The 15,758-nt window shown below is 43.3% G+C and overlaps 1 protein-coding gene across 7 annotated transcripts in view; it reads right to left on the bottom strand.

The window, feature by feature from the left end:
• Hydin (HYDIN, axonemal central pair apparatus protein) overlaps nt 1-15,758 on the bottom strand; it is a 343,286-nt gene that overhangs the window by 307,606 nt on the left and 19,922 nt on the right. For all 7 annotated transcript variants that reach the window (XM_030243552.1, NM_172916.2, XM_030243556.1 and 4 more), the window contains 2 exons: nt 4,416-4,573; nt 2,598-2,723 (listed from right to left, as the gene is read on the bottom strand). In XM_030243552.1, the coding sequence (XP_030099412.1) occupies nt 2,598-2,723; nt 4,416-4,573 (284 nt within the window). The remainder of the gene's footprint in view (nt 1-2,597; nt 2,724-4,415; nt 4,574-15,758) is intronic.

Below are 15,758 nucleotides of genomic sequence, written 5' to 3'. Positions count from 1 at the left end.
GTGTAGACACGAGAAGAAATTCTGGGGTATCAGTTCTTGTCTTCCACCGTGTTTCCGGCAGAGGGGGTTGCTGGTTTGTTCATGCATGTTCCAGGTTAGCTGGACCATGGTTTCTGGGGACCATTGTGTCTCTGCTCCTAACCCCAGTAGGAACACTGGGAATATAGACTGTGCTACCATGCCTGCCTTTACATGGGCACTGGGGACTAGAACTCGGGTCCACATGGTTGTGCTGCAAGCATGATACCCACCAAGCCATCTCCCCGGATCTATTTCACAGATCTATCTTCTATGCCTACATGAGCATGGTCAACTTAATATTTTTTCAGAAACATGTCAGAAAACATGTTTCAGAGGCTCTGATCTAGGAATGAATTTAGGAGAGAGAGAGGAGAGTTTCAGGGAAAGAAGGAATATTCCAGAAGTAAAGATGGATAAAAGCAGTCAGTGTAATCGATCCTACACTAATGGATTACAAGGTTCACAAGGGAGACATGGCTTCAGATGACAGGAGCTGAGCAGAGTCCACTGGACTGGACTTAAGTGAGACAGACGCAGAAGGCAAAGGAAGGGATAGGGAGGACAGCCTGCTCAGTGTCATTTCAATGAAGCAGATGAGCACAAAGTGAAAACTGGGTTGGAGAGGGACCGCCAGCAGAAGAGGGGCAGACAAAGAAGGCCCGATGGATGCATCCATAATTGATGCTCCTGAAGGGGAGAGAACCCTCAGAGGAACATCAAAACAGCTGAAATGTTAGGAAAGAGACTTCCCACAGATAAAACAAGGAGCATGGTGGCATGGGAAAACCCAAGTCACATCTGAGCAAAGTTCTGAGCGTGAATGAAGGGCACACTGTCCGAGTGTGCAGACTGGAGTGTGGCTGTGCCCGTGGGGTGAAGGCTGAGCCAGCCTTTGAGCCTCCATGAGCATCATCTGATGCCTGGAGATCATGAAGTAAAATAGCCATGGAGCTGTTGAAGGGAAAACCCCCAACTTTAGAATTGGGTGGGGAAGAAACCTGCAGTTAAATTAAGAGGGCCAAATGCAAACAGGATCAGAGACATGGAAACCAGATCTGTAAGTTCATCTAGAAGGAGTTAACAGAGGCTGATCGCCCCGGCCTCTCTCCAGAGAGATGGTTCAAATCCAGAGCACACACGGAAACAACCAAGAGGGCTGAAGGGAGTGAGAGGGGATATAAGGCAACCGGGTGGGTACTCTAATCCTTCACAGCAGGGCTCAGTGCAGTTCACTAAACAGGGCTACCTTAACCTTACCAACAATTCCAGCCTGCTCTGCCAGTCCCTCTGAAGAAAGGAGGAGGGAGGAGGGAGGAGGGAGGAGGAGGAGGAGGAGTCGTCAGCTCTGGGAAACGCTGCTCCTGCTTAGAGGCGAAGTGTGCTTGATGTGGGGGAAATGCCACCAGCAAATAAAGAGAGCAATGCTAAGAACTGTGGGACCCTGTAGGTCCTAAGACAGTAGGAACAAAGGCTTCAGAGACCCGGTCCCATGGGGAATGTAGCTCAGACAACTCAGGAGGAGCTGGGATTTTGAGGGGGACACCTGCATAGTCCTATCAGTGGAGACTCATTATTTATGCAGCAAAGTGAGGCACATGGTTTAAGAAATTACCTAAAAAGTAGGAAATAAAATCTTTAAAAGCAACAATTAGTTTTAATTTTATGTGTATGAGTGTTTTGCCTGCATGTGTGTATGTGAACTATGTGTGTGCAATGTCTGCAGAGGGCAGAAGAGGGCAGGGGATCTCTGGAACTGTAGATGGTTATGAGCCACCTTGTGGGTGCCAAGAAGGGAACCTGTTTCTGCAAAAGAAATAAGTACTCTTAACTGCTGGGCCATCTCTTCAGTCCCAAGTTCTTCTTTTCTTCTTCTTCTAAATAACTATTTGCCCCTAAAGGCGAGAACATATAGCCTAACACTAAAATACAAAAATATGAAACATCACTATTTTTCAGTCTGAACGTTTCTTGGAAATGGGCCAAAACCAGGCAGCAGATGCCCTTTGCCTCTCTCCTTTCTTTATTTATGGGCAGTTCAGGTAAGGAAGGATAGCTTGTGACTCGAAGGACATAACGTAATCCGGCTTGGCTGATATACACCTTGGAATTACTCAGCCTGGAAACAGTTGTATAAAATACTGATCAGAAGTAACTAAGTAGGGAGTAGAATTAGTCAAAAGTGATTTTAAGTAAGGTTGGCTTTTATTAAGTATAATGACTTTACTGCCGTGTCATAGAGACCAACAGATAGGAAGGGAAGCAACCCGGGATGGAATTGGTTAGCCCAGAAACACTACTTTCTACTTCACATCTGTTGTTCTGGATGCTGACACGGTCTATGTTCAGTTTGATGTGCTTTTAAAAAAAACCTGTATTTTGGTTTTTAATTTCGTGCATATAGGGTAGGAGGTGCAATGCCTGCAGAGGCCAGAAGAGGGCATTAGGTCTCTTGGAGCGGAAATTACAGGCAGTTGGGAGCTGCCTGACATGGTGGGTGCTGGGAACTGAACCTGGGTCCTCTACAGGAGCTGCAATCCCTCTTAACCACAGAGCCATCTCTCCAGCCTTTGATGTACCTTTTGATGTGTTGTTTCTCCCATATCTAAGAGTTCGGTGATCTGCGGTCGACATATAATTCTTGTACTTGCCAATTTCTGCTCCGTGGTGAGGGACATCTCTTTCAGGAACTCTGAGGGTGTCAGCTGGAATGCAAATAAGAGACCCATTCAAACGTGGTTAAGCTGAGGAAGTGTTCCCCTAAGCACTGGCAATGAATAATTTGTGTGTGCAGCTTTCAGGATAATTGTGGGATGCCACTGAGTTCCCTTATAAAATATTGACGGTAACTAAATTATACAAGAGAAATCCCATGCACTCCTGAGGTCTTTGTACAGCAACAGAAAGTGACATCTACTAGCGCATCTCTTTTGGTTTTGAAGGAAGCACACAATGGAACCCTAGAGAAAATGAGTCAAGGAACTGCACAGGAATCTGTCCAAAGAACAAAACACCCCAAAAAAAACCAAACCAACCAACCAACCAACCAAAAACAGGCCAGACAAGCATAGCACTGGAGTGCTTAAGGAGACTACATCATGACTGAGTTCATTTTTCTAATTAGAGATAGAGGTATAAGCCAATCACTTAGAAATGTGTGACATGTTCAGAAGTAAGCTCTGTGTTGGGTCTGGATCTTAACAGCCAATCACGTTCACACACCTGAATCAGATGCTTCAATACTTACCAATTTTATGAGAAAATACGTGTATTTTGTCACTTAAATAAAACTAGCCCCGCAGAGATTAGCTACCCCATGCCTGTCACTGTTGTGCACTGGTTGTTGTTCTAGAAAGTTCTTGTTGTTCCAGGCCTACTTTTCATGAGGGGAAGGATGCGATCGTTAGCAGAGTGGAAGCCAAGGCTGATTATTAACAGCTCGGGGCATGTAACTCGGCTCATCTGGGTTTGAGTCTAGAACTCTTCAATAACGCCTGAGCTCTGGAACTGAGCACACTCAAATGAAGAGTCATTTCTAACATAGTTTTCAACTTGGCTTTAACTTCTCTTTGACGGGAACACAGATGAGAGTAACCGGGTTATCGAGAGGTAGGTAGTGTCATTGCCAGCATCAGGCCGTTTTTGTAACTGGTTTCTACAGCACGTGGTTCATAATCTAGTCCCTAGCGCATCCTTGTTTTCACGTTAGAAATCTTTATTTTAAAAGACACCTTTTTATTTTTCTCAGACACTTTTTTAAAAAAAAAAAAAGAAAAATGCTCTGTGTCCTAAAAAATATATTTAAAAACTTCTTGCCAATGCTCGGGTTACAGATTATTACGATGAACCTTGTGGGAATCTGTCATCTGACTGTAACTGAATGGCAGTTCACGGGGCTCTACCTACCACCCAGAGAGGTTTAGTAAGCTTATTCACACAGTTCCATGATTTGGGTGTGTCCCTGCAAGTGTCAGAGCTAGTGGATGAACGAATGCTTCTCTTGGAGGTTAGCTCCCTTCTCTCCACACGTGGGTGCTTTAGGCATGGAGCCATTACCAGATGGAGCTACCCAGCACCAGACTTCCCAAGCTCCACAACCACAAGATAAAACAACCCTTTCCAAGGTGTCCAGTTTCTGACTTTCTGCTACAGGCACAGAAAATGGACTGAGACGGAAACTCTTGCTGTAATGGATTACCCAAGGCAACCCTGCCCTGTGAAGTACATAAGCAATATAAGACCTTCTCTGGCTGTGGGAGGCGTTTATGCGCTCCAACATGCTAGAGACCGGCGTGATATCAATCAGCGATTCTCTGATATCCTGGAAGAACAAAAGCAGCATCGTTGCAAGGATACTGCGCTAACCATCTTAACGTAGAAACTCTATGGTACCTTACCATCCGGTTCACTTCCTCCTCTGTGACCACCTTCGGGCTCATGGGTGGTAAGACTTTGCTCTGCAGTCCTGAGATCACTTTGGCCATCTTCCGATGCATGGCCCCCATGGACTCCTCTAGCCTTTTATTTGTCTGTTTGAAATATTTTCTTTGCTCACCTAAGGATAAGGAAATCAGAGTAGATACCTGTTACTTCCTGCATATGGGCCATACATTTTTTTAAACATGTTGTGGTGTTTTGTCTAGATGTATATCTGTGTACCATATTCATGTAGTGCCCACAGAGGCTAAAACAGAGCCTTGGATCCCCTGGAACTGAAGTCACAGATGGTTATTAGCTACCATGTAGGTACCAGATCTGAACCTGAGTCCTATAGAAGAATACCTGTTGTCCCTAACCACTGAGCAGTCTCTTCCCAGCTCCAGCTCATACATTATTTATAGCTTTGTCATACATGGGAAAGCTTAGAAAATCATATTTAAATTTTTATGTCAAATGCTTGGAACAAAAGCACATTAAACAAGGAATTGTATTCCATTTGACCAGATGTGTTCTTACTCATTTCAGGCCAACTCTGGATATTTCAGCTCAGGAAGGACATAGGCACACAAGCCACTCCCTCAGTTTACCACGCTTAACTTCCAAACAAGATAAACAGATGCTGCTCGCTAAGGACCCTGTGTCATCTGCTGCTTGACTAAGTTGAAAGTGCCCCCTCATGACAACCAACTCTACCAGCAGATTAAACATGAGGCTTCTGATCAACACAGCTGGACAGAGACAGGTGGAAGGAAGGAAGGAAGGAAGGAAGGTAGGAAGGTAGGTAGATAGCCCTGGGAAAGATTTAAAAGTCACTAAGCACATGCCGTCTCCAAATCCACGCGCTATAATCTCTCTCCCTTTGTCTTCACACCTTTGGGGAAGTCAGCTTAGCTCTTGTGATCACTGTCTGTCCCAGGGTGTGCTTGTCAAAAAGATCCTCTGTCATACCAGATTTGGGGATTCCTGTCTTGTGCAAGCAGATTAAGTGGTCATTCAGTTCTTTGATGGATTTCGCCTTCACCTTCAGTAATGAGTCTTAATAAAGAGCTCCTTTGTGTGTGTTAGTTAGTCCAGTAGTCTAATATAGTCACTTCCTTAGAGTGACTTATTAACTAAGGCAACAGTGAGCCATCATCTTTGTCTGTCTGTTTATTAGTTCTAACACTTTCACACAGCCTATGTGACATGCTCCCCCCCCCCAAAAAAAAAAAGAAAACAAAATAAGACAAAATAAAACATAAAAAACAATGGCTCTGCTCTAAACAAATTATGGTCAAAATATATGAAGAGTTCAAAATGACATCAGTCCCATTTGTCTCCAGTCCTGGCATCTAGTCCAGGGATGACAGGCAGCAGCCAGTTATGATGACAGGTGATAGATGCGAGGTAATTGCCCAACTCGTTAGCGTGTTTCCCATCTCTAGGCCACTCTCTTAAAGGAAATCATGATGGGATCAAACATGCTCATGGTAGTCTCAAAGAGCAGCTGTGCTGTCTGGATCCAGATTCTCACCAATAAAAAAGCTGGTAGTTATTAAAATTCTGAAGGCCCCCATCAGAAAAGATTTTATTCTTTCTGGTCTCTGTCCTTCAAGTCTGCCTTTGAGTGAATTTTGTGCAATCATTATATATCTCTTACATGATGCTGGCTTCCTTTATGTGACTGCTCAAGACAGTGTCAACACTACCCAGTTCTACTCTTTTGAGATGTTTGTTCTCAGGTCTTTGGTGGAAGCATTTCCACTGTGTCTCTTTCAGTCCTCCAAACCATCTTTACCCCCAGGTGCCCATAGCCAGAGGTCTCCTGGGTCTTGTGTCAGAGAGCAGCTCTTCATGGCAGGTGAGGTCCATGGCAGGTGGAGAGAGGTGGCAGTGGCTCCAAAAGGGATCCCGGTACCCAGAGCCCAGAGCCCGGAGCCCGGAGCCAGAACAAGTGCTGAAGGACTAGAAGGAAGAAAGAACAATTGGGGAAGCTCCTCACAATGTTTTTAAAAAGCAAGCCAAAGATTTTACATGAAGCAAGCTCTTAAATTGTTGAGGATACAGAAAAATATTTGATTATGGAAAAACCCAGGGAAGCTTGCAGGCAGGATCCCTTCTGTATTAGTCAGGGTTCTCTAAAGGAACAGTGCCAATAGACTGAAAAAAATATAATTACACATACACACACATTCATATATACATACATGTATATACATTCATATATACATACATGCATTCATATATACATGCACATATATATTTATACATACATATATATTCATACATACACACACACACATGCACACACATACACACACAAGGAAGATTTATTAGACAAAATGAAGTTGAAGACTCCAGACCAAGTATGTAGACATTTTCTAAGTAAACAGAACAGAAGTTAAGAATGAAAGAGGAAAAACAAAGCAAGAGGTAGCCTAAGACCATCAAGTGCTGTATACATCATAGGCAGGTATCAAATTGGCCAGTCAGTATGAAGGATTATTATGGAAAGCCTACAGGACTGATGTCAGTAATATCTGTTTCCTGGAATTTCTGTGTTTGTATCACTTCTCTCTTTGAACACAGCTATGCTTAGGCACTTCTGAAGACATAATGCAGCCAAAATGGTGGGGTGCTATGCTGAGGTTAGGTTATAAAGCACTGTAGGTTCATCGTGGTCTCTCTCTCTCTCTCTCTCCCTCCCTCCCTCCCTCCCTCCACCCCTCCCTCCCTCCCTCCCTTCCTTCTTCCCCCTCTCTCTGTCTCTCTCTGTGTGTCTCCATCTCTATCTGTCTCTGTCTCTCTGTGTCTCTGTTTCTGTGTCTCTCTGTCTCTATCTCTAACTCTGTCTCCACCCCACCCACCAGATCACCAGCTGCCATGTTGTTGGGTAGTCCAGAAACCTACATAGAAAACCATACAGTGAAGAGCCTATGCCTACAGCAACGTGTGACTGTGCTTTAAAATGGGTCTTCTGAGGCCCACTGGCAGATGCTGAATGGGTTGGAAATGGTTTACAGACAGAGTTGAGTCCAGGTAGCTACATGCCTGGAGCTACACAAAGGACCCAGATAGGAGGCATCCAGGAGTGTCCCCACTCAGATTCTTAAGATGAGAACTGGGAGGAAAATAAATAACTGCTGTTGTAAACTACTACAGGGGCACTATGTTATGCAGCCATAGCTAAATAATAGAGACATTATAAAGGATTTAATATAAAGAGAACCACTGGACCATAAAGGCTTGCGGTCTGCACAGCTCTCCCAGGGAGCTCCGTCGTGTAGGTAATAAACCTTTCATATCTTCTTATTGGTTCATGAGTGTCTTTCACTAGCCTGAACATCCTTCAGGATTTATTCAGTGAGGGGCATTCTGGTTTTGAGAGGTAACATTGCCAGAATCAATAAAAAAAAAAAAAAAGAAAGAAAGAAAAAGAAAAAAGAAAAAAACCAAGCAGAGATACCATAGTGAGATCTAACACCGTATTCATCCATTGTTGATTAGAAGTAGGGATTACAGCTCTCCCTTAAGAGTAGAATGTATTTAAAGGACTAAATCAACTCATACAGTGCTAAAAGTCATGCTTCATACTTAAAAACAAAGATGTAATAAAGATGGTGATAGCTATGAAATAATGCAAAAACATCTATCAATAAAAGCAGAAATCACAGGAGACGTACAGAGACATATAAGCACAAATTATAGATTTTTGATACTCTACTTGCAGGAAAAGGTACATTAGTTGGACAAACTATAAGTGGTATTTATCAGATTTGAGCAATATAATTTGTTAGTTCCGAGAACGCAGACCTCAATGATATAAAATATCCTCTTTCAGGGGCAAAGGAAACAGTCACAAAAATTTTAATCATATATTAGGAATAAAAATGGCAGTAGGTTCCACAATCTACAGATGTTATAATTAATAAATGTTCCAGTTATAATGCGTAAAACTCAAAATTAAAACCCGATCTCAGAAAAAAAAATTAAAACTTTCTATCCTGAGTTGGATGTGTTAGCTCCCACCTTCAGTGCCACTTCCCTGGGCACTGAGGCAGGGAGAGTTCCGTGAGTGTGGGACCAGACTGGAACACAGTGAACACCAGCCAAACAGGGCTACAGAGTGAGACCTTGTCACAACAACATACATGGAGGGACCCATGGCTCCACACACACATGTAGCAGAGATGACCTTATTTGACATCAATGGGAGGGGAGGCCCTTGGTCCTACTGAGGCTCCATGACCCAGTGTAGGGATATGCTAGGGCGGTGAGGTGGGAGTGGGTAGGATGGATGGAGGAGCACCCTCATAGAGGCAAGGGGGAGGGGGGGAGAGGGGGGTTTGTGGAGTGGTAACAGGGAAGGGAGATATCATTTGAAATGTAAATGAATAAAATGATTAAGAAAAAAGAAAAAAGGAGAAAAAAACGAACAAATAAAAACCCTCTTATTAATGAACAGCAAGAATTAAGACTATGGGTTTGTGTATATGCATGTACATGTGCCCAGCACCTCTATTCTAGGAACTTGTCCAAATGATATGTTGATTAAGATATGAGATCGTATACAAAACAATGATGCTGGTGATCTACAGAGAGATTTGCAGGGCATGGTAGGGCAGACAGAAGGGATAGTCGGAAGGGATTCTCATCGTGGGCCTCTGAGCCGTGAAAAGGTTTTGCATGCCAGTGAGAAACAAGAAAGAGGAAAATCAATTCTTAAAAATTGAAAACAAACCAAAAGCAAATGAACCTTTCTGAAGAGCAAGCTGCTGTTACAAACTCAAGAGAAAACAACTCTGGCTGACCTTAGAACTATCTCTGGATTGTTCTATTTTTCTCGGGATTTGCTAGGAAAACATAGAAGGCAGCACAGAAATCTTACCTTCCACCCAATGGCTGTTTATTGTCGTTAGTGATACTTTAAAAAGAAGTATTTTATGTCAGCATTGTTCTGAACCAAGTTATCTCAGCATGAAAACAACAAATTATAAAATGTTCTTACATTAGAAAGCTCTATATCTCTTCATATACAAATATTTTGGGTGCTGAGGACCAAGTTCAGAGCACACGCATGCTAAGCATATATTATAGCCTCGAGTTAATGATCAGTCCTGGAGAGCCCATTGGCTGACGTTACAATTGAAAGCCCGTGGTGGCTTTCCCTTCATAATAAGCTGCCCACTGGAGCAATGGAACACGAGCAAAATGGCATTCCACAGACTGAGAGTGTGAAATGCCATTATGTGCCTCCCCATTGCTTCTAGGAGAGATGGTTCATTTGAAGTTGGGAGCGCACGCACACTGTGAGATGAACCTGGAACATCCTATTCTACCATACAAGGAAACTATCAAAGGCTGCCAGGATGGTGTCAAAGACTTGGGGGGCAATCTTAACAGTGAAAGACTCCTAGGCAGGTAGATAGATATGCAGCTTCATGTATTCCACAACACCACTGATAAGCTACCGTTAAAAAAGCCCGGACCTAGGTCTCACTAAGCTTAAGACTCTCCAGCCAGGAGCAGGAAAGGGGTGGGTAGATGGACAAGACCTCCTTTAAGAATACAGTTAGGCCAAATTCAGAATGTAGGAAAAGTTATGAGAAACAAGAACAACGTAGTCAAGTAGTAAACTGCTTGGAGAGAGAAAGAGAGGAGACAGAGAGAGAGAGAGAGACAGAGACAGAGACAGAGACAGACAGAGAGAACTTTTAACCAAGCACAAGGGACAGACCCCTTATGAAGCCCCAAATAAATAATAATAAAGGGGAAGAACTATCACTGTTCGATGAATTAAGTATTTTTTAAACTAATTAAGATCCCATCAAGCCCTATCCACTCTCAAAGTTTAGTGGTCCTGTTGGCATTAGTACTTACTATTTATGTCAACAAACTTAAACTATGCTTTAAAACTTGTTAGATAAATTATACGAGGGTCAACCTGATTGTAAGGAAGTTGTTATCTATTAGTAATATTTAGGTAAAGTTTGTAGGTAAACAGGAATCATGTCTGAGATTGAGCTTAAAAGAACACTCCAGGAAAAAAAGTTTGTCTATTTGTGCTTGTGTGTGTGTGTGTGTATGTGTGTTTATGTATATATATGTGTCTGTTTCTGTGTATGTTTGTGTGCATGTGTGTTATGATGTGTGTTTATATATGTGTGTGTTTTATATGTGTGTGTGTATATATCTGTGTGTATGTGTGTATATATCTGTGTGTATGTGTGTATATATATGTGTGTGTGTGTGTTTGTGTATATGTGTGTTTATGTATATATATGTGTGTTTGTGTATGTGTGTGCATGTGTGTGTGTGAGAGAGAGAGATGAAATAAAAACAGGGAATGTTGTGAATACTGAAGTTAGCTCATAATATACTTTCTGAAATGTGCATATTTTCAATTTTTTATATTTAAAAATAGCAATAAGGATAATGTCTTAGTCACTGTTCTATTGCTGGAAGAGACACCACGACCAAGGCAGCTCTTATAAAAGGAAAGCATTTAAATGGGGGTTGGCTTACAGTTTCATAGGTTTCGTCCATTGTCATCATGGCAGTGAACATGGCCACATACAGGCAGGTGCTGGGGCAGTAGCTGTGAACTACATCATGATCCATAGGGAGGCGAGGGGGGAGGGGGAGGGGAGGAGAGGGAGATAGAGAGAGTGAGAGAGATAGAGATAGAGATAGAGAGAGAGAGACTTTAAAGCTCTCCCCCAGTGACACACTTCCTCAACATCATCTCCAAACCCTTATAATCCTTTCAAAAAGTGTCACTTCCTGGTGACTAAGCAATCAATTACATGGACCTGTGGGAGCCAAAATTATTCAAACCACCCCAGGTGGGGAAATGGCTGAGTCACTGAAGAGTGTGTTCTACGAGCATGGGGCCTGAGCTTAATCTCCAGAAACCACATAAAAAATTTAAACAAACAAACAAAGGAACAAATAAACAAACAGCAGGCACAATGGCGCACACCTGAAATCCCAGCGCTGCGCGAGTGGACACAGGTGGAGCACATGAAGACAAGGTACATACTCCTAATACGGAGTGGCAGGGCACAGAGCAAACATTCCCATTCTAAAGGAGCGGTAGGGCAACAGCAAGGGAAAGCTGGACCCAGCGGAAAACCAAAGGCCACAGCTCAAACTCCAAACACCGCTCTTCATCTGGTATCTGAGGCTGGCGGTAGCATCCTTGGGGCTCCATCTTTATCTCCTCCTCTCCAGTTCGGCCTCTCTCCTAGATCTGCCCCTCTCCGTGATCTCCTTGGCTGCCAATTGCCAGTGGCTTTCTGGGACCTTGGCGCAAGCCTGCACGATGCAAGCCTGCGTGGCATCCTAACTCTCCCATGCAGCAGCGTGCCCCTGAAGCAGCACATGCACGGCACTGGCAGATTCTGCTGCCGGATCAAGGCATAGCCGAGCCCACGTCTAGCACACCAGGGGCTTCTGTTTGCCTTCATGGCTGAGCCTGGGGGAAGGGCTCCATCGGTGGCGGTTGCCTTTGAGCAGGGAAACCCTTCGCAGCATCTCCACTTCCACCTATTCCTGCGAAGGCATTCTCTTTTTTGCTATTGGGAGCTTTCATAGATGTGGCTTTAACTTCAAGGCAGCTTTCCTATTGTCCCAGCCACCAAAGTTCTCTTTAATGTCACCTATCTCTTTAAAAATGACAGCTGTCTCTCCTACACCTACCTTATTTACAACCTTATACTCACGCGTGCACCCTTTCTCACTGAACAGCGTATTTTTGATATCTTTCTGCTGGGCCGCTGTAGGTCTGACTATGAGCAGTGATGAGTAACCACATCATGGTCTGGATATTCCACTGTCTGGAAATCTCCACTAAACAACGCAATCTATTCCTTCTGAATTCAGCCTCATGAAAGATCTCATGGCGTGGGCAGAGCAATGCCAAATATCTTATGCCAGGACGTTACATAAATCTCTCAAGCACATTTTCTAATAAATCTTCGTTCCCCTCTGAAACTCCACGAGCCAGGCCAGCATGGTCCACGTTGCTCTCAGAATTCTGGTCTTCTCAACTCCTCCCCAATGGCCTATTGATCTCCACTCTGGCATTCTGGGGCTTCTCTAGCCTACAGCTCCAGACTCTCCACACACCTCTTAAAACCTGTTCCAAAAGCCTGAGAACCAAGGAGCATTAGGGCAATAGCAAGGGAAAGCTGGACCCAGCGGGGAAAAAAACCAAACGCCACAGAGCAAACTCCAAACCCTGCTCTGCATCTGGTATCTGAGGCCAGTGGTGGCATCAGAGGTGGTCAGGTTTATCACAGCAACTTTTTTATATGCGTTTCTTTTGTCATTTATTCGTGTTGTTGCTGTTACCAAAACCTGATAAGAAACACCTTATAGGAAGGCAGCCTTATTTTGGTTCATGGTCTAAAGGGATGCAGTCTATCATGATTGGGAAGACATGGTGGTGGGGGCAGATAGCTGTGCCTGCAAGATAGATGCTTACATTTACATCGTGTTGGCAGCTGAGAAATCAGAGAGGGCCTTTGGGTATCTACCTGCTTTTTCTCCTTCAGACCAGGACCACATCCCATGGTGCTGTACAACTCACGCTAAAAGTGAGTGAATTCTCTCTCAAAGCATCTTCATAGACATGCCCAGAGTGTGCCTCCCAGGAGAATCGGAATCCAGTCAATTTGACTGTGGTGATTAACCAGCAAAATACTTCTATATCAGATCAATTATTTCCTTTCATAGCCATATTCCCATCTACCTAGCGAACTTCAAGTTATCCTATAAAAGCCACCTCCAAAGATCTCGGGAACAAAGTCTTTCCTTGGTAGATTTAAAGAGTACAAATTAATCTGTCCTGCATATACCTCGGTTACTACAGGCACTAAATGAAATTATTAACTATACTGTATTGAGTTTATTTGCGTAAGGACATGTCTATGGCTCTGGAACATATGCTCTCTGACTCTGGAGACCACATCACACCTAGAAGGGATTCAGTAGATGGCTTCCCCACTGGGTGGGTATTAAATTGTACCCACTCAAAGAATTTTCATGAGGCGCAGACATCTCTCAGAGTAAACATTTCAACCTTTTGCTTTGTCTTTCTTAACTTAAATGTCAACTTTCGCCTCCGAGCATTTCTGCCTAACAGAGTTCGGGTTGAGTAAGTGCTCCCTTTCTGTGACTTAATAGCTTCTTTTCAGAGAATAAAGCAGAGATGGGGAAACGTATTCCCAACTAACCCTTAGGAACTGGGACTTGGGATTTTCTACTGGAGCTCTGCCACGTTTGTATAATTGTACCACTGGATTCTGTTATTTTATTTTATTTTTTGTTGATGGTTGAGAATAGATAGATACTCTTAAGCACAAAATCCATTTTCTACAGGGCGTTATATCCTCTTCACTCCTTGGAACTCTCGGTAGAGTCGAGTCTACAAGAGTTCAGTATCAGAGTGGATGGCCGCCTGGGAAAGCAGAACTTCATGTTGTGTGTTATTAAATTGGTGAATGTCTCCAGATGCTACTCGGCTGTGTGCTTGTCACATTAATAACCATCATGATCACCATAATCACGCCTTCATCCGTCATCTCTGTGACTTCTCTTTCGTCCTAACTGCCTCAGAGAGCATTGCCTTCTGCCTTTCCTGTATCATCCTTCATTTCCAAACCCCATATCTTCTCGGAAAAAGAGAAACAGAAAATGGTAAATTTCCTCCCAAATTAAATCTCAGAAATGTTAAAATATCCCTTCTAGCCAGCGAGAAGTATATGGAGTGTAAACAAATTTGAAACATCTTTGGTGTCAAGCACTGCCTTTCACATTTATATTCTATTTCCCTAGCCCACACCCTTTTAGCACATTTTAACAAACAGAAGCTTTGACTGGCAAAAATGCTTCTCTCTAGTCAGAAGTTATTTTTTTTTCTTTTCAGAAATAAAAAATAACTGTTACCAATGATAAACCAAATTCCTGATGAAATCTCATTTCTACTAGGCCCAAAGTTCCCGGAGTCCTTAAACCTGGCAGGTAATCTCCTTGGACCCTGGAGAGGACAATGACAACAGAATCTACTCCGATAGCTACCAGCTGCCACATAACAGACCGCTCCCAGACACAGGACAAAACAACACTGCTTACATGACTCTTAACTAGGTTTATCACCAACGCCCAAGTCTCAGTGACCTAAAAGGCTTTGTAGAAGTTTGAGTGATTTTTGACGCAGGTTCTCTTGTGATGTTGTAGTCAAGGACGGCTCTAAGGTTGCAAATCTGAAGGCTTCACTAGGGTTGGAAAATCCAAGATGGCTGACTCATAAGGCTAGAAGGTCAGGCCTGGCTATCACTACCAGGCAGCAAACCCTATCTCTCATGGACCTCTCATTGGGACTGCACGAAGGTCCCCCAAAGCACACACACTGGCTAGAACCAAAGGAAGCAATGTAGGAGGTCACACAGAAGCATAAATACAATGTCATTTTCAATCTGAACGGTACCCAATCATTTACATATCTACTGGCCACGAAGATGATAACATTTCACTGCAGGAAAGATCACAGCACTTGGGAGGCAGAGGCAGGTAGATTTCTGAGTTCGAGGCCAGCCTGGTCTACAGAGTGTATAGCCAGGGCTATACAGAGAAACCCTGTCTTGAAAAAAACCAAAAAAAAAAAAAAAAAAAAAAAAAAGAAAGATCACATCTGTACATCAATATCAGGATTCTGGGAAAATGAGCATGGTTTTGGAAATGACCTAGCTACCTCAGGTAATTATTAAAAAGATTAAGTGCGATAACATTTGTAAAGTACTCTTTTCTCAGAACCTGGCATATAATTCTTGGCCCTACCATTGTCAGACAGTTTGGTTAAAGCCAAAACAAGAAGAAAATCTAAAGGGAAGAAAATTCTGTTCGACGTGCTTGCTGGATGTAAACGTGGGAGTTGACCCATGCTCCCACATCTTCAGCCTCTGCTCCCTATGCAGTGGGGGCGGGGCTATTCCACAGTGGGATGTGATGCTGGATACTGTTAGCAGCAAAGTGTCACGTGGAAAATACTGAAGTCAATACAACATGGCATTTGCTGTGAGTTGGGAGTTCTTTGGGCACTCACTGAGTAAGAAGATCAATTTTCCCATTATAATCCTGCTTCATCTCCTGCTATTCTGACATCTCTAAAGCTGCTTTGCTTCTTGGTTTTCTATCAGTTTGATCTCTTTAAAAATTGGATTATTTCACATGTTACCAGTTTCGTGTTGCCCTCTGCTCTCTTCCCCTTGAAATAATTCTTGAAAACACCGTGTCTCTGCGGGATGTGTGACTTCTTG

Source organism: Mus musculus, chromosome 8 (genome assembly GCF_000001635.26).
Source record: "Mus musculus strain C57BL/6J chromosome 8, GRCm38.p6 C57BL/6J".
Classification (NCBI taxonomy): Eukaryota; Metazoa; Chordata; class Mammalia; order Rodentia; family Muridae; genus Mus; species Mus musculus.
Note: the sequence above shows the minus strand (reverse complement) of the source record. Positions and strands in the feature narration are given on the sequence as shown.